The sequence below is a fragment of the Leopardus geoffroyi genome, chromosome A1, assembly GCF_018350155.1.
Source record: "Leopardus geoffroyi isolate Oge1 chromosome A1, O.geoffroyi_Oge1_pat1.0, whole genome shotgun sequence".
Lineage (NCBI taxonomy): Eukaryota > Metazoa > Chordata > Mammalia > Carnivora > Felidae > Leopardus > Leopardus geoffroyi.
The window spans coordinates 94,418,193-94,437,888 of record NC_059326.1 but is presented as its reverse complement, the minus strand read 5'-3'; the positions used below and the strand labels follow the sequence as shown (position 1 = coordinate 94,437,888).

Genomic DNA, 19,696 nt, shown 5'->3' with positions numbered 1-19,696 from the left:
AAATAAAATAAACCTTAAAAAAAAGTTACCCATAGGGGCGCCTGGGTGGCGCAGTCGGTTAAGCGCCCGACTTCAGCCAGGTCACGATCTCGCGGCCCGTGAGTTCGAGCCCCGCGTCAGGCTCTGGGCTGATGGCTCAGAGCCTGGAGCCTGTTTCCAATTCTGTGTCTCCCTCTCTCTCTGCCCCTCCCCCGTTCATGCTCTGTCTCTCTCTGTCCCAAAAATGAATAAACGTTGAAAAAAAAATTAAAAAAAAAAAAAAAAAGTTACCCATTTATAAGACATCCCTAAGAACAAAGTAGATGTTTTTCATTGAAATTTTTTAAAAACAAATACTAGTCTTTACCCAGAACCAGGCATCAGATATTATCAACAAGCCACTTTGATGCCATGAACAGTTAAGTGACTTCTTTCCTTGGTCACCATGCCCACGTTCAAGGACCTTTCCACCAGCACTTTGGACAGCAGAAGAAGCAAAGCCTGGGCCCCTGAGGTATTTGTGATCTTGCCCTCAGCCTCCCCCAGAAGCTAACTTGGCATTATCATGTGGCAACTTTCTGGTTTGTTTCTGGTCCCTACCTCTCCAAACAGTTGCTCCCCAACTGTTGCTTTGGTCTTCCCTGGGCCATCTTTCTTCTGATCACTGTTTAAGATCTAATAATGGAACTTTCCTCCATTTATATTGTTTTAGTTATGATGGTGTGTCATTGCCTCATTAATTCCAATTTCCCTCTCTCACTTGCCAACATCAAAAGCAGCTTCAAAACCTGCACTTTTTTTTTTTTTTCTGGAACATACCTCTCTGGTTAAGTGCTAGTCCTGTAAATCAGAGTATTTCAATTATGAGCATGGGGTTTTTAAAGTCTTTCTGTTTAGGGGTGCATGGATGGCTCAGTCGGTGGAGCTTCTGACCTTGGCTTAGGCCATGACCTCATGGTTCGTGAGTTTGGTTCGCGAGTTTGAGCCCTGCATTGGGCTCTCTGCTGTCAGTGGGGAGCCTACTTTGGATCCTCTGTCCCCCTCTGCCTCTGCCCCTCCCCCACTCACATGCATGTGCTCTCTCTCTCTCAAAAATAAACATTAAAGAAAAAGCCTTTCTGTTTGACTAACAATCTTTTGGGAAAATAGTTGTTTTAAGAGAAAAGGCATACCATATCCATCCACTCCTGGATTCTTAGGGCACCTTTTACCTCTCCAAGAATTAAAGGCCTTTCCAAAGTTCTCTCACACTCAACTCCTAGATCAGGTCTATGACTAAAGTGTTTTCTTCTAAGAATAACCAGCCGTCCCTAAGAAAACCAATGTATATATGGAACGAACAGACTATTACTTCGGGAAAGATGTGTTTCACAGATGCTGTCTAGATACAGAAAGAGGAAGAGAGGATTTTTTTCCAAACCCCATAACAAAGAAGGAAATTACCTTTAATAATGGGTACATATCATAGTTGTTCACATCAAAAACAAGATCCTTGGTTACCAGGTTCACCAAGACTGCATACCATACTATGATTTCATCTTCTTCAGCAAGGTACTTGGTTAAATCAAGGGCTGTTTCAATCTCAACATAATTGTTTCTGTTTGGTTCAAAAAGATACACGCTCAAAAAAACCTCCACTTGCTAAATAATGTGCACACTTTCCATATGTGTTCCATGCTTCGATGCCTGATTTCAACAAGGTACGTGAAATGAAGAAGTTAGAGGGTCGAGGGTCCATCTCACTGATAAATGGAAGCCAACCCATGCCGACAGGCCCTCCACTGCAATTTGGTACATTCAAGTGCCCAAATTCTAGGAGGCTATGGGCAAATCCAGGCCAAATGTTGGACGGCTCATCGGGCAAAAGAATACTTGCGCATTTATGCGTTCTCGTATGCGTTCTTACGAGAGTATAATTTTCATTCAGCAAGTATTAATTAGAAGTCATTCTCTAATGCTCTGCCAGCTACTTGTGGGAACACAAACTGGTATGTAGGACACAACTGTCTACCAGTGGGGAACTTACTATTTCAGTCAAGAGCTAGCTGAGACTTTTGCAGAAGAAGCTGTTAATGAGTCCCAGAATCAAGTAGCAGAGGAGGAAAACACAGGCATGTGATGGAAAAGTCAGGGAAGGCTTCCTGGAGGAGGAACTTGAGACGGGCAATGAAGGATGGATAGGATGGAAATGGTTGGAGAGAAAGAGGAAGGTAGCATATGACAAAGAAGATAAAGCAGGAATTGGTGTGATGGGCAGACCACACAACCGAGGCACAGAATTTCTTTTGTGGGGAGTCAAGAGGGGGAGGGCTAGTAGACCAGGTGGATGAAAGCTGCGGGGAACCTCGAATGTCAGGACCAAGAGTTTACGTGTGGCGAGAAGGTGTTTCAACAATCGGGGTAACATCAGGAAGTTGTTGCCGACAAACTTTATTGCTACGGTGCCGAAGGAGACAGAATGGTATTGAAAGGAACTGAATGAAGGCTAAGGCTCACGTAACCGGCTAAGTGAAAGAAGACGTGTACTTGGCTTAGCATGGAAGCAGTGGAGCTGGTAAGTCAGGGGAGAATCCAGAAGACATCCTCAGGAACAAACAGATAAGACAGGGTGGCTAGATGGCAGACGGAGAGAGAGAGAGAGAGAGGAGCCGGGATATCTCTGATTCTTCAAGTTTGGGCCATGGGAAGTAGAGTGGTACTTCGACAGACAGAGAGAAATTGATAACAGGAGCAACTCAGAAACAGAAATAAAGGGCAGTGGCCGAAATCCTGAGTGTAAATGACCACAGGATAAACAGAAGACAGGAGGGGACAGGCAGAGTCGTGATCCTTTCACAAGGCTTTCCTGATCACCTTGTATCTGCTGGGCACTGTACGTGCACAGAATAAAAACGATCATGGAAACCAGAAGAGAAAGGTGAGAGAAAAGAACCATGATTGGTCTTTTTCTTTTTTTAAGTTTATTGATTGAGAGAGAAAGAGAGAGAGGAAGAGAGGGAGAGAAGAGAGGGAGAGCGCGGGGGAGGGGCAGAGAGAGAAGGAGAGAGAGAATCCCAAGCAGGCTTCGTGCTGTCAGCACAGAGCCTGATGCGGGGCTCAAACTCACAAACCTGAGATCATGACCTGAGCCAAAATCAAGAGTCGGACGCTTAACTGACTGAGCCACCCAGGTGTCCCATAACTGTGATTGGTCTTAAGGATGCTCATGGCAGCAGGAGAAACGTGAGCTATAGGAGGAGAACCGGGTTTGCATATCCCAGTCTCGGGAAGACAAAAGAGAAGTTTCCCAGAGGATGTGGTCAAAAGTCTCAAAGTCACGGATGTCCCAGAGAGAGGTGTCAGCGAGGCAGCGGGCAAGGGCATGTGCCATAGGTCAGAGGGGAAAGTGGTAAAGGAATGAAGGACAAAATAAATAGATATCCATTTAAGAAATAGGACAGGCCAGGGGCGCCTGGGTGGCGCAGTCAGTTAAGCGTCCGACTTCAGCCAGGTCACGATTTCACGGTCCGTGAGGTCGAGCCCCGCGTCAGGCTCTGGGCTGATGGCTCAGAGCCTGGAGCCTGTTTCCGATTCTGTGTCTCCCTCTCTCTCTGCCCCTCCCCCGTTCATGCTCTGTCTCTCTCTGTCCCAAAAATAAATAAACGTTGAAAAAAAAAATTTAATAAAAAAAAAAAAAAAAGAAATAGGACAGGCCAAAGAAAGAGAGAACACACTGGATAACTTATCATGTATACTCCTTAATTTTATTGTCTGAAAATTTAAATTCTGAGCACATATTAATCTACCTGTTGAAATACTTAGCACATCTTATATTGAATAAATGCGATAAAGATAAAATGTAATTCTGTAGGATACTAAAATATAGGCCATATCTCATTAAAATTATACCTATGGCCATCAGCCTAGGGTAACAAAACTCATTTCAAAATCTCAGTTGATTGTGTATTTATTTCAGGCAATTCTTTTTTTTGGGGGGGGGGGTATGTTAGCTATTTCCTTAATTTACAGTATCACAGAAAAATACCAATGCATCTACGCTCTTCCTACATTTATCCATTTTAATATTTAATGGCCTTTACAAGTGCTAAGCCTGAATCATTTGTATTTTTACCTGAGATTTTATTCTTACTGGAAATTTAAAAAACAATGATTCTTACACTTTTTGTGATAATCCTATAAATATGATAAATATTTAAATTCTGTGACCTTTTCAATTTACATCTTCTCTACTGCATCCTTCTAAAATTTCTCCTTTAAGGGGTTCATTTTAAAATGTTGAATTACGGGCGCCTAGGTAGTCCAGTCAGTTAGGCGTCCAACTTCGGCTCAGGTCATGATCTCATGGCTTGTGAGTTCGAGCCCCATGTCCAGGTCTGTGCCGACAGCTCATAGCCTGGAGCCTGCTTCAGATGCTGTGTTTTCCTTTCTCTCTGCCCCTCCCTCATTCTCTTTCTTTCTTTCTCACTCCCTCTCTCAAATAAACACTAAAATTTTTTTTTTAATGTCAAATTGCACTTCATCTTGTAGAAATGAAACTCCTTCCCCATTAAACACCAACTCTTCATTCTTCCTCCCCGTGGCCCCCGGGGAAACTACCCTCCCCTTTTCTGTCTCTATGCTTCTAACTACTTTAAGTAGCTCCTATAAATGGAATCACAAGCTGCTTGCCTTTCTGTGACTGGCTTATTTCATTAGCACAATGGCCTCAAAGTACATCCACGCTGTTGCATACCCCAGCAACTTTTATGTTATAAAATTCCACTGTATCCATGGAATTTGATCCTAATCCTAGTAAGTTAGGCCCTGTATACAGTGAAGAACCAATTTCATTTCATACTGATCTGGTTATTTGTTTATTTTTATAAAGTTCTCAAGGTACACTTTTAAAACCATGAGTGAAGAGGGGTGCCTGAGTGGCTCAGTGGGTTAAGCGTCCGACTTCAGCTCAGGTCATGATCCCGTGGTTCACGAGTCCGAGCCCTGCGTCGGGCTCTGTGCTGACAGCTCAGAGCCTGGAGCCTGCTTCGGATTCTGTGTCTCCCTCTCTCTCTGCCCCTCCCCTGCTTGTGCTCTGTCTCTCTCTCCGTCTCTCAACATCAATAAATGTTAAAAAAAACCAAACAAAACAAAACCATGAGTGAAGAGAATATACTCACTTCGATAAGGAAAAGGCATCATCGATCATCTGCAGTCTGTGAATAACAGGGATGGCCTGCAAATGAGACCCAAATATGTGCAGAAAGAGATGAGAACATGTTTTTAGTACCAAAATAATTTCCAAAATAGTAACAGCATTTCAGAATCAGCGCTGCTTACAAAGCACTTTCACGTGAATTGGCTCGTGTGCCGAGAAATGCTAATTACTAAGGATAGTCCCCATGATTTATTTATTATGCATCTGGTTTTGCTAAATGATCCCTCTGGACATCAATCATCAGGCTTTCAGCTGGTCGAGCGTTTTGCCAAAATACTCCCCGAAAAACGGCATGTTAGAAAATTAAACAGGAGGCCATGTTTAAAAGGCTCTCCAAACCAGAAAGTGTACATTAAATTGTATTATAATGTCCAAGTTGTGTCAGGAAGCTTTTAGGCACAGGAAGCTTTATGCAAATATTATTTAGCATCATGTTGATAATACAGTATCGAATACAGTATCTGGTAAGCAGGATCCTGTCTTCTCAAGATTTTCCTAATTTGACCCAATCCACCAACAGAGCCCTTTGAATCAGAAAAGGCAGGGGTCGACTGCCAATCTAACTGCTTAGGCTTCTGTTTGAGCTCCATGGCATGGCCCGGCCACAGGACTCTGTCACAGCTTGAGTGGCCTGAGGGGGCCCAAAGCCTCCTGTAGAATTCCTTCCACACCTCGCACATTTTCACAAGTTTGGTCCCAGAAAAATCAATCTTTACAACATCTCTTTGAACTTCTTAGCAAGCCAGACTTCAATCTTTCCCTGGTAGCACTCTCATTTCTTTTCTGGCAGTAACAACACTTAGGTTTTCTAAATTAATATTAATGGCAGACATGCTGTTTCATTTGCTCCCCAATTACAGAGTAGAAATAACTGACCTCAGTTTTTCAAAAAGTAAGCCTACAATGGTTTCAAGAAATCATTGCTAGACTGGGATGACCTTGCCTCCGTAGCTTACAGTGCCCTTAGAAATCAATAAGGATGTAGCTACTCTGGAAGATTTTTTTTGAGGTGGGGGGAATGAGTGGAGGAGGAGTGGGGGGGAGAGAGAATTAGTGGGGGGAGGGGCGGAGGGAGGGAGAGAGAGAATGAGTAGGGGAGGGGCAGAGGGAGAGAGAGAGGGAGAGAGAGAGAGGGAGAGAGAATGAGAATCTTAAGCAGGTTCCACACCCATCGTGGAACCTGACATGGGGCTCGATCCCATGCCTGAGAGATCATGACCTGAGCTGAAATCAAGAGTCAGACACATAGCCCATGGAGCTAGCTAGGCACCCTTGAAAACAATTTAAAAATAAAATTTTATGGGGCGCCTGGGTGGCTCAGTCGGTTAAGCCTCCAATTTCAGCTCAGATCACGATCTCGTGGTTGTGAGTTCGAGCCCAACATCCAGCTCTGTGCTGACAGCTCGGAACCTGGAGCCTGCTTCGGATTCTGTGTCTCCCTCTCTCTCTCTGCTCGTCCACCCCGCTCACAATCATTCTTTCTCTCTCTCAAAAATAAATAAATGTTAAAACAAATTTAAAAAAAGTAAAATTTTCTTATGAGTGGATTGTGTGGTCTTATTCAAAAGCCCTATAATAATTTTTAAAACTTACTGTGTTCTGAAGGCCTGGCTTGTGTCTGGCCTCTGTTAAACATAATGCATGTATCACCTTATCTGATCTTCCCAACCCTTTAAGGTTGGTCTATTCAAACGTCATAATACAGATGGGAAAACTGAGGCATGACTCGCCAGATAAGAAAGCCCAAGGTTACACATCTGGTGATCGATGAACACAGTCTACCTGATGCAGAACCCCCACCAATATACTGTACTTTGTCTTCTGCTCTGTGTCTCAGAGAGCTTTCGAAGACAGAGACACCAAAGATATCTTCCAGTCAACACTCTAGCTTGAACAAGGCCATCTCAACGAACCGCCCATGGTTTCACAGCAGAGCCAACTCCGTAGACCCCTACGGCGGCATCCATCTGCACCAATGGAGATTTGGTTTCATGGAACCAATTAAAATCTGACTGATTAGACCTAGCCAACATTTTAATATTTATATGTTCCATAATGACTTATATTTTGTGATAAAGTGGTATTAGATTCTATTGATATTTTGTGAATTAATTTCCCTGAGGGAGAGTAGGAATACACACATTTTTTTAAGTTTATTTGTTTTGAGAGACAGAGAGAGAGAGTAAGCAGGGGAGGGGCAGAGAGAGAGAGAAAGAGAGTGAGAATCCCAAGCAGGCTCCGTGCTGTCAGCGCAGAGCCCACGGATCTCACGAACCATGAGATCACGACCTGAGTTGAAACCAAGAGTCAGATGCTTAACAGGCTGGGCCATCCAGGCACCCCAGGAATATAATTTTTCAAGAATTAACACTTTCTAGCACATACTGAGTACCCATTAAGGGCTTAAAATTTTTAAACATATGTTTACCCACGTTGTCTCTAATCCTTGTGATAAATAACAGAAATATATTGTTCCCATTTTATTTTTTTCAATATTTTTTTTAAGGAGTCTCTACACCCAGTGTATGGCTTGAACTCACAACCCTGAGATCAAGAGTTACATGCTCTCCCGATGGAGCCAGCCAGGTGCCCCTGTTATTCTTATTTTAAAGTGAAGATATGGAAATGGAGCATTTAAGTAACTTGTCTAAGATCACAAAACTAATAGTTAATAGGAAAATGTATTCTGATTTTCACCTAGAAACGTAAAATTGTTGTAGAAAAATGATATTAATGTTCAAAAATAAACGTTCAACCCAAACCTCCCCTTTCTAAGAATGAGGGGGAAAAAGTCCTGTATGGCATGGTGTGAGAGGTGGCAGAGAGGGTAGAGTTCCTCCCACCAGACAGGTTTATGAACACTTAACTCTGTGGGTGCCCAAGGGGCTCAGTGGGTTAAGCCTCTGACTCTTGATTTCAGTTCAGGTTACGATCTCATGGTTTGTGAGTTTGAGCCCCGGGTCAGGCTCTGTACTGTCACTGCAGAGAGATTCTCTCTCTCTCCCTGTCTCTCTGCCCTTCCCATGCTTTCTCTCTGTCTCTCAAAATAGATAACTTTAAAAAAAAAAAAAAAAAAGAAGACTCCAGAGTGCAATATTAATGTTATTTAATACCAGGCATAAAATAATCTTACCTTAGGATCTTTTTCAAGCTGTTGTTTTAGCTTTTTCCAACCTACTTTATCATAGTTAACTCTGTAATATCCAGTCATATTCAAATTTAGAATCACCCAGTCGTGATCAGAATCTGAAACTTGCATCTCAGGGAATATTTCTACAAAGGAATACGGGAAAAGTATGAAATGGTCCATCTAAAAAATATTCCAGTAATTGTTTATACTATATCCTCTTAATCCTAAATAGTAAACCCAGTAAATCCAACAAAAAAAAAGAGAAAGGAATTCTAAAATATATACTGATCTTACCATATATATTTTTTCAGAAGTAATGGCTTTGATTTAAAACTTTTCTTTATGGCTCTGTGTTCAACCAGAATGATATAACATTTTACTTTAAAGCAAGACAGCTTTTCAAAAGCTATATGCTTCAAAATTTTATTCCCTTCCTTGATATATGTGTGTGTGGGTAATATATATTCATGCATGTATGTGAAAATATTTTAAAAATGTGTTACTTACTGCTGCTTTTATCTAGCCAAACTAGAGACTGTGTGATTCCATTTTTTATCCAGAGAATAGGTACAATCCATGTGTCGCTTATTTGGAAAAAAAAAAAAATTCAGTTCATTCTCACAGATAAGATATAAACTCTGAGCCAATATTAAATGAGATGATAAAATAACAGACAGAACCCGAATTCTTTGGTCATTTTCTCTGGATCTGCAGGGTTTGCTCTTAGGACTATTCAATGTGGTTTTTATTTAATTTAATTTATTTATTTATTTTTTGTTTCAATGCTCATTAATTTCTGAGAGAGAGAGAGAGAGAGAGAGAGAGAGAGAGAGAGAGAGAGAGAGAGAGACAGCGCGAGCACACGAGCAGGGGAGGGGCAGAGAGAGGAGACACAGAATCCCAAGCAGGCTCCAGGCTCCCAGCTGTCAGCACAGAGCCCGACTCGGGGTTGGAACCCCTGAACTGTGAGATCATGACCTGAGCCGAAGCTGGACGCTTAAACGACTAGGCTACCCAGGCGACCCCATTCAATGTTGTTTTTATAAGACAGTTTTGCTTTGACCATCTGTTTACTCTTTTATTTCTTCTTTACTTTTTCTTACAACTTAAAGTAGCTACTAAGACTATCTTGTATCTGAAACTTTCTTTTTTTTTGTATCTGAAACTCTCAAGGCCTGTTTATATTAAATTACAGCTACTTGGCCTCACTGGGAGGGTTGTCCAAATGCTGTAGACAGACCCAAATTCATGCGTGCCAAGAGAGGCCAAGAGTAATTTAAGAAGAAAAAGCTTGACAAACATTTCAAAATGTTTTCTGCCTCAAGCTTTCTCCCCATCTGAAAAGTGTTCAGCACGGATCAGCCAGATTATTCATATTTACTGAATGCCGACATTCTTCCCACATTGGTAGACGTGACCTGGAGGAAGCTGATGACCACGAGGAGGACATTAGTCATCTGAAGAGTCACACTCCTCGGAGTTTGGGCAAGACTTGCCATCTGGCTCAAACGCTCACAAGCCTGGTTTCTCAAAAGACTTTGAACGCGGGTGCGTTGATCTAATTGCTAAGGCACACATCTTCTCAAAAGTCACGGAGCCTTGATGAGCACAGGGTGATGGATGGGAGTGTTGAAATCACTGTATTGTAGGTTCGCAACTAATACAACACGGGACGTTAACGAAGTGGAATTAAAATAAAAGCTTAAAAAAAAAAAAGCAAGTCACAGAATAGCAGCGTGGTGAGGGAACTTCAGTTCTCCTCTTTCTTTCTCCTGGGGTTTTAGAGGAAGAAGACGATGGCCTGCATACCAGAGTGATGCTGTTTGAAAATTACTCCCTCGTGTGTACCCCTAACTCACCACAGTGAGAAGTGAATATCAGAACTTTATCAAACACCCTGGAACATTCTCTAACAAGTTAAGAGAGGGAAGGGAAGGGAAATAGGGGAAGAGATGGGCGCTAGGCTGCCTTATACTCATTTTTTCATTTCATTTTAACAACAGTCCCCTGGGATATACACTGTCACATTTACTTTAGAGCTAAGGCAACCGAAACTCAAGAGATTTTTAAAATTAGACTTACCTAAGGTTTGAATTTCGGGGAAGTTGATATTTAAACCCAGGTGTCAGGGAATCTAAAGGCCCTCATTCTAATATTATAGGCATGGTGATAAATACACACGTACGTGTACGTGCGGACACGCACAGAATGATTTCTCAAGGATGCAGTGACCGTTCGATTCTGTTTCTAGGGAAAAGAAGACAGCTGTGCTGCAGGATCCCCTTTTCTCTCAACTAACATGAGGCCATGCATGGTTCTACTTTCTTGTCTCTCACCCAGAATCCTGAGGAAATGCATTCCTTCTGTCTGAAGGACGAATAAAATGCATAACCCCCAAAGCACTGGCTGCTGGTGTCATCCTAAATGCCAGGGGAGGGGCACTGCCTTGAACCCTTCAGTGCAGGTCTCTGGCCTTGCTCAGGACATCAGGGGCTCTGCCTCAACCCAGCACCCCAGGAACAACACCCTGCATGGACCATGAAGTTGCCATCCCAGAGCCTCTCTGCAGAAGAGTGTGTACCCAGCTGGAATTATATGCTTCCTCACCCGCGGGCTGCTTTCCATTTGATCAGAGAGCTCTACCCCCAAGGAAGGTGAATACAGAGAAGCAAATGTACCTACTTGTGGGTTAGGAGAGTCTGATTTTTAACCTTTCCAAGATAAAATGGTTCCTGTTTCATGGCACCAGTAGATACATTTAAGGTGATGACTGGAAAACCACTCTGGTGTGTCCAACGGTCCATTATGCTTTTTACTGGCGCTGGCAAAAGAATTTTACTCTGGTCATCTATGACCTGTTTTAGAAAAATCATCACAAGAGCAGATATTTACCATCAAAATCTTCTGCCTAAAAGAAACTACCTGGCTATTCTGTTCCTCATCTATGCAGTGATTCCCAGTGGGTGATCTTTGGGGCCAAATTCAGAACCCTATTGAACTCTATATGTGATTGAATCCTTAGTGTATTCATTCATTCATTCATTCGTTCAACACAAGTCAGGAAGTAGGACAATTACCATTTGAAAATGCCTCCATAAATCATCTTGCTCAGCAGTTGAGTAAGAAAATGTCTTCAAATATGACTGTAAAAAATAGAAGAATGGAAAAGACAAGGTTAAAATAAATAACATGCCAAAACCATGTAGGTCTACTTCCTGCCAAGTAACAACAATTTTGCAAACTCACCTTGAGTGCACTGATAAATACATTCTCATTCAGAAAGCTAGAAAGCATTCGGGCCAAAGATGCTCCCTAAGACATAAGGAACAGTCCATCATTTGAACAAATTCAACATATAAATACCAACACATTCCATTCTGATGAGCAATATTCTGGGCTTTTCTCCTCATTGCTTTGTGGACTTGAGTTGAATGTTTGGGTTATGCCCAAATTGCTGATAAAATAGTAGACTGTCACTAATTACTAGGTAAAAAGTGAACAAATGTCCTACATACAAGGAATTCAGGGGGCATCTGGGTGGCTCAGTTGGTTAAGCACCCGACGTCGGTTCAGGTCATGATCTACGGTTTGTGAGTTCGAGCCCCGTGGTGGGCTCTGTGCTGACAGCTTGGAGCCTGGAGCCTGCTTTGGATCCTGTGTCTCCCTCTCTCTCTGCCCCTCCCCTGCTCATTATCTCTCTCTCTCTCTCTCTCAAAAATAAATAAACATTAAAAAAATTAAAAAAAAAAAGAATTCAGGATACACAACATGTTTTAAGCTGAGATATTTACATGGTAAGAATAAATTTCCACCAAACAGAAGGGTTCTCCTTAAAAGCAGCAAGTTGTCTCAGTGTTTTTATAATGATGGATGGTACTGAGCACCTAAAATAGGCTTGATTAATGTTTGCTAGATGAGAATTGATTTATACACCTCTTCTGAAATGCACCCACTGAATAAAATCACAGTTATCTGTATCAAAAGTTTTCTAGTATCCTATTAATCTATTATTCTTAGAATCCACTTTATACACCTTCATGCGGGAGTGCAAAACAAAAGAAAATATGTAACTAATTTTACCTTGTTGTAAGTAAATAAGTCAAAGAGTTCATTTATTTCACTGGTTTCTGTGAAATTTTCCACCTTCAAGGACACAGCTCTAGACACCAGGGCGTGATCTTCACTGAGGACATGATGTAAAATGTTAGAAAAAAAGACCTCATTCTAAAAGGAAAAGAGTGAGCAGCATTAACTTCTTAGGTTTCACAGAAACACAAAATCCAAATGCTTTCAAAATACTTACAAAAAATACTTTCAAAAACTGACACAGAAGAGAGGACAAAAATCATTCCGATGTGCTCTATGAGCTGTCGTATGCCAAATAAGTTAGGAATCCTTGAATAACAAAATTCTAAGCTACTTTCCTTCCCCTTTAATAGCCCTTTTTATTTCAATGAAAACAAACAAACACCAAACCCATTACAAAGTTGTTGTGTTTTCCAAGAGAGCTTATCTACATTCCCCCAAAGCAGATCCCTGGCCATACAGACAGGACCTACCAGAGAATAGCATCTTTAGGTGGTTTTAATCCTCTAGAATTTTATTGGTTATTTTATTAGTAACCCCTTAAAATGGATCAACCTCTCTTATATGAACATTTGCAAACCAAAACCAGGCCAGATTTACAAATCCAATGATGATGTCAGAATTTGTAATTGGAAATAAATCCACAGACTGGAGAGTACAGCTTACAGATCATGCATTATGAGACGACAACTTATTATATTTTAATGAGAATAACAGAACTCTGCAAAAAAAAAAAAAAATAGGGGCGCCTGAGTGGTTCAGTCAGTTAAGCATCCGACTCTTGGTTTCAGCTCAGGTCATGATCTCGCAGTTCGTTTGTTCGAGCCCCGCATCACGCTCCATGCTAATAACATGGAGCCTGCCTGGGACTCTCTCTCTCTGCCTCTCTCTCTGCCCTTCCTCCACACTCTCTTTCTCTTAAAATAAATAAACTTAAATAATTTTATTAAAAAAAAATAGACTTCTCTCAGACACATGACAAAGGGCATTTCTTTTTGGAAGGAAAGATAAAAGGAAAACCAAGGTACAGCCAGAGAGGTGCGTGGGACGGCAAAGCTGAAGAAAGGATAGTGGTTAAGAAGAGACAGAGACAGCTGGCTCAGACCCCACAGAGCTGGGCGAGCCCCCTAATAATCCACAAGAAGCCTCAACTCCCCAGCGGCTATCTCTGGGGTCCCCAAGCTGACTCCTTAATTTCTGCCTGCTTCCATTAGCCAATGTTCTAACCAACTCTCTCCTTTTTCATTTACTAACACCATTGATTCTGTGATTATCAAACTCTGCTCTTCTAGAAATGAGAACGCCTGTCATTTAGACCAGTGCATCTCAAACTTTAATGTGAATAAGGATGCCTTGTGGATCTGATCACAATCAAACGTGTGAATTCAGGGGCACCTGGGTGGCTCAGTTGGCTAAGCGTCCAACTTTGGCTCAGGTCATGATTTCGGGGTTTGTGGGTTTCAGCCCCACATCGAGCTCTGTGCTGACAGCTCGGAGCCTGGAGCCTGCTTTGGATTCTGTGTCTCCCTTTCTCTCTGCCCCTCCCCTGCTCATGCTCTGTCTCTCTCTCTCTCTCTCTCTCTCTCTCTCTCTCTCAAAACTAAACATTAAAAAAATAATAATAAAAATAAATAAATAAATGCAGAGTTACAGAATGGCCCATTGTTGAGTCGATGAATGAACCATAACTGACTTCATCATTTTCCTATTAGGCATCGAAGTTGCTTCCAGCTTTCTGTTGTTATGAACAATGTTTTAACAACACCTTTATACATAGACTTTTCCAGATTTTGTGAACCCCACCCTTGCCCCCCGAATGGATTGTCTCTTCTGCATGCCTGGTGTAAGATCTTATATCATCTTCTAGGTGTCATTATAATCATACAAGTTAACTGTGATGAATGGGGCAAACACCTCTTCCTCAATATCTTTGAGGTCGATTCTCCTCTGGGCCTCCCATAAATTAATGCTTGTTCCAGCCTGTTCCAGTCTGCTGGAGGAAAACACTTCACAAAAAGTGATGTTAGACTTTTAGAAATTCGTTATCTAGCCACTACATACAGTGACTGGAGACAGGGAGTCTGTATACTCACCATTACTTTCTTCCGGTAGCTGTGAGATTATAGAGAAAAAGATCTACTCCTATTAAATCTATTTTTATCCTAAGAAACACAACAGTATTTATTACAATCAAGTTGCATGGACTATCACTGTGGTTAAAAGCACAGGCTTTGGGGGTGCCTGGATAGCTCAGTCAGTGAGGCATCCAACTCTTGATTTCAGCTCAGGTCATGATCTCATGGTTGGTGGGTTCAAGCCCTGAGTCGGGCTCTGTGCTGGCAGCACAGAGTTTCTTGGGATTCTCTCTCTCCCCCCCCCCCCTCTCTCTTTGCCCTTTCCCATTCATTCTCTCTCTGTGTCTCTCAAAATACATAAATAAACTGAAAAAAAAAAAAAAAGAAAAACAGGATTTGGAATTGAGCTGCCTGGGTGTGAATCCTACCTTACCCTCTTTGGAACTGTGTTACTCATAAAAGGCAACCAACTTTATCTCTCTGAAACTCTGGTTTGTCCATCTAGAAATGGAGGGAAGAAAACTGTCCTCATGGGATTATTATCAGGACTAAATCAATTTACATAAAGTTCGTAGCACAGTGCCTGGCGAACAGAACATGCTCAGTGAGGGTCACTCAACTCATAATTACTTATCAAAATTGTCACTATTATGATTTCTGTAGAGTTCACTGAGGACTGAGTCAGATCATGGATACGACACTCTATAAACGGTAGTTGTCATGATGCTGCCTCGTAGATCCTCAATAATTTGTTGTGTGACTGCATGAAACTTACTTTACCAATGAGGAACTAAAGCTTAGAGGTGGGCAGCTTACAATGATTGTAAAAACAGAGTTAAGACGTGACTGTCTGCAAGGCTCCTATGTCCCTTTCCCTCCGCCAAGTCTGTTGCTTCCTTAAGCCAGAGAAAGAGAGACAGAAAAGTCAGTGGGTGGCAGCATCAGAGCTGGGGCTTCAGGGACCAAGAAACCAACTGGTGCCTGATGTTTTCTGAATCTGGGACCATGACCCATTCATAACATGTTTTAATGACTTTCAGCTGAAATGAGACCAAGAAAGAAAAAAACGGGAATCTGATTCGGCATATGGTTCTGTGATTCTCTTCCCCAATGTCAACGTAATGACCAGATTAAAAGGAAGCCAAAGTTCTTGATCTCTCAAAGATCACTGAAATAAGGCTTTAAGTTTTTAAAACACAAAGCTCACGGGAGATTCCTCAAGCGCCAGGATCTCACGCTCTTTTGCCCAGAGTTATATTCAGTCAGCTTCACAAACACTGAGAAATGTAGATTCAGAAAAGAGGTATTAAGAAAGCAAGGCTTATGGGGCGCCTGGGTGGCTCAGTTGGTTGAGTGTCTGACTTCAGCTCAGGTCATGGTCTCACAGCTCTTGAGTTCGAGCCCTGCGATCAGGCTCTGTGCTGACAGCTCAGAGCCTAGAGCCTGCTTCAGATTCTATGTCTCCATCTCTCTCTGTCCCTCCCCCACTCATGCTCCCTCTCTCCTTCAAAAATAAGTAAACATTTAAAAATTTTTCTGAGGCACCTGGCTGGCTCAGTTGGTTTAGTGCCTGACTTTGGCTCAGGTCATGATCTCGCAGTTTGTTGGTTCAGGCCCTGTGTCGGGCTCTGTGCTGACAGCTTGCTCAGAGCCTGGAGCCTGCTCCGGATTCTGTCTCCCTTTCTCTCTGTCCCTCCCCCACTCACACTCTCTCTCAAAAATAAATAAACATTAAAAAAATTTTTTTTAAGTATAAAAAAAATTTTTTTAAGCAATGATTAAAACAAGTAACTAAATACTACAAAAAGAAGCTAATCTTATCATATTTGCTTCAAAAACACCAGTAATATATTTTCATCAAATTTTCCCAGATATGATAATACATTAGCCATTTCAATTGCATTAAGGGGTAATTGATCGATGGCAATGATATATTCCATTCAGCTAAGAAAATAAAGGATGAATCTAATTGTTTCGCAGGAATGGAACTTCTTTTCTTATTGAATCCAAGCAGGGTTAATTTGGGATACAACCAAATGCTTTCATAAACAGTTATGGATGACATAAACCATGCATAGATTCTAGCTTCTCAAAGAGAGATATAAACAATTTTGTAGGTATAGAGTATATTGAAAGGACTTTTGAAGACAACTGATGTTTACATATATAAAGTTTATCTAAATGGAAAGAGTCATATAATGAACTCTCTCACACTCTCACACACACACACACACACACACACACACACACACACACACACATCCCATTAACTCTTAGAGGACAAGAACACTACTGTGAATCTTCTCTGCAGAGCACAGTGGGGTGAAGGCATGGGCTCGGAGTCAGAGAAACCTGGGACCGAACCTCATCTCTGACATCTAGTAGCCATGAGACCTTGAACAACTTACTTAATGCTCCTAAGCCACTTTCCTCTACCGGAAAATGGACAAAATGACAACTAGACTCCTATGATCGTTTTGAGAACTGAGTAAGATGAGGCATGTACGAAACTCACACTACCTGGGATGTAAGTCCTAAGCTCTTGGTGTATAGGAAAGGCAGTATTATTGCCATTATTATTGTCATCACCTTCGTCATCAGACTGGACCCAGACAACTGGGTTATAATCACACTTCTGTCTCAATCATGCAAATGACTTGGGCAAGTCATTTGACCATCCAGTACTTTAGTTTCCTTATCTACATAATGATGTCCAACCCAGGGGAAGGAGGGCAGGGGCACCTCAGGGCAGCTGGACTGCGGGGTGGTGGGCAATTTATAGGAAGTCCACAAAGCATACGGTGGGTTGCATGGGACCAGGGTATTGCGGGGTGCCTGGGCGGCTCAGTCAGTTGGGCATCCGACTCTTGATTTCGTCTTGGGTCATTGTCTCACGGTTCGTGGGATGGAACCCCGGGTTGGGCTCTGTGCTGATGGCGTGGAGCCTGCTTGGGATTCTCTCTCTCCATCTCCGCCTGCCCCTCCCCCATGCTCACTCTCTCCCTCTCAAAATAAATAAATAAACTTAAAAAAAAAAGAGACTGCTACATCAGTGCTTCCCACAAACTGAATTCATGAATAGGTTAAAAAAAAAGGGGGGGGGGCTAAATAAAGTTTCCATGGGGCCAAGTTAGGTTTGCCAATGTTTTATTCTGCCAAATTATCAGCAAAAAAAACCAACAGAATATCATCTACCTACCATCTCCATCTTCTCATTAAAAGAAGAGAAATTTCATTGCCAATGTAATAGGAAAAACATAAGCTTAGAATCTCCTTCAAAGTGAGTACATTTAGCCCGTAATAATGACCTGGCCAGTGGAGATTAATCAGCCTTTCAAATCAGTATACTGAGTGAGGATGGGGAAAGAAGAAAAGAGGCCAAGAACCAAGCTTGGAAACACTGGGTGGAAGGAATGAGGGACAGGCCAGCAAAGAGCAGTGGGATAAGCAACCCTGAGCATCTGAAAGGTAAAGGCAGGGGTGCCCGAGTGGCTCGGCTGGTTGAGCAGCAGACTTTGGCTCAGGTCATGATCTTATGGGTTCGTGAGTTTGAGCCCCACATCAGGTTTGCTGCTGTCCCCATAGAGCCCCGTTGGGATCCTCTGTCCCCCTATCTCTTTGCGCCTCTCCTCCCCCCCCCCCACTCACGCACTCTCTCTCAAAACTAAATAAACATTTTAAAAAATGAAAAGAAAGAAACAAAGGTAAAGGGAGGCAGGGACAGAGGGGAAGCAAGGACCCCAGGCTGCTATAAAAAAATGAGGGACATGGCAAAGGATGATATTACATCTAAACATTTAAAGATCAAAGCCAAGTAAAATCAATTCGGCTTTATCATGACATTCTAAAAGCAGTACCTAATTAATCTACCTAAACGACCAGAAGTACAATTTATAGTTGAAATCACCAGATTTGCATATTCATGAAGTTATATTTTCATACTACTATTCATTGAAAATGACAAAATACTATCAACTATAACATATAGGCTATCAGCAACATAGCTGATATATAATTTAATAATATAATAACATATTATAAATATAACATTACATATTATATATTACATATATATTTTATAAATACTATAAAATATTATATTATCCATATTATTCTATTTTATTTCATGATATTACTTACCATTAAAAGTCAGAGACTACTAATTACAGCGGCTTTAGAATTTAGTCTAGGTAGGAATAAGTGAAAATGACCTAAAATCTGAGAGTAGGGGAATAAAATATGTATATATCTCATAAGGTGACATAATAAAATATTAGGCAACCCTTAAACATCCTGTTTTCACTGAAGGTTGATGTGGGGTGGGAGGGAGGAGAGGGTGGGTGATGGGCATTGAGGAGGGCACCTGTTGGGATGAGCACTGGATGCTGTATGGAAACCAATTTGACAATAAATTTCATATTAAAAAAAATTCCTGTTTTCAAAAATGATATGATGATTTGTGGAAACTCTCTTGATACAATAGGTAGTACAGAAGGCATTACATGTTTCTGTGTAAAAAAAGTAATTCCCACTTTTACGAATATTTATAATGAGTAAAATCCTGGAAAAAGAAATCACGAAAAAGAGAACACTGATCATCTCTGGTATTACAGATAATTTAACATTCCCTATATTTTTCTGTATTTCACACACTTGAAACAATGAGATGCATTACTTTTATAATTAGGAGAAAAAATATATAAGTAAATTTAACAGACACACTTACTCTTCGGAATTTAGGATTGAAGTAGTTAATGACTCCAAATTCAAAATAAGATGCAAAACCTTCTTTGAGCCAGATATCATTCCACCAATTCATGGTAACCAGATTTCCAAACCACTTTTGGAGATGGGAGAAAAAAGAGCTTTCTTAAATTTAACTTAAGTAATATTTACTGTAATTGCATGTTAAATAAATGTAAGGTCAAAGACACAATTAAACTTTATTTGCCTTCAATAATCAAACTTGAAAATAGGACTCCAAAAAGCAGGTTGTTGCTTTAACATGAAGAGATAGCAGTCGTGCATTTCTCTGAAATAATTATTTCACATCCAAATGACTGAAAGCAATTTGTTTTAAAACTGTCAAGTTAGGGGCACCTAGATGGCTCAGTCGGTTAAGTGTTCGACTGCGGCTCAGGTCGTGATCTCACGGCTCCCGGGTTCGAGCCCCATGTCAGGCTCTGTGATGACAGCTCAGAGCCTGGAACCTGCCTCAGATTCTGTGTCTCC

General features: G+C 41.5%; 1 protein-coding gene across 1 annotated transcript in view; it reads right to left on the bottom strand.

Annotated features, from left to right (window-relative positions):
* LVRN (laeverin) overlaps positions 1-19,696 on the bottom strand; it is a 75,560-nt gene that overhangs the window by 19,506 nt on the left and 36,358 nt on the right. Inside the window, exons 6-14 of the mRNA XM_045486252.1 lie at positions 19,191-19,304; positions 12,384-12,527; positions 11,550-11,615; positions 11,381-11,446; positions 10,986-11,158; positions 8,811-8,887; positions 8,307-8,446; positions 5,136-5,191; positions 1,423-1,576 (exon numbers count right to left, since the gene is read on the bottom strand). Of these exons, the coding sequence (XP_045342208.1) occupies positions 1,423-1,576; positions 5,136-5,191; positions 8,307-8,446; positions 8,811-8,887; positions 10,986-11,158; positions 11,381-11,446; positions 11,550-11,615; positions 12,384-12,527; positions 19,191-19,304 (990 nt within the window). The remainder of the gene's footprint in view (positions 1-1,422; positions 1,577-5,135; positions 5,192-8,306; positions 8,447-8,810; positions 8,888-10,985; positions 11,159-11,380; positions 11,447-11,549; positions 11,616-12,383; positions 12,528-19,190; positions 19,305-19,696) is intronic.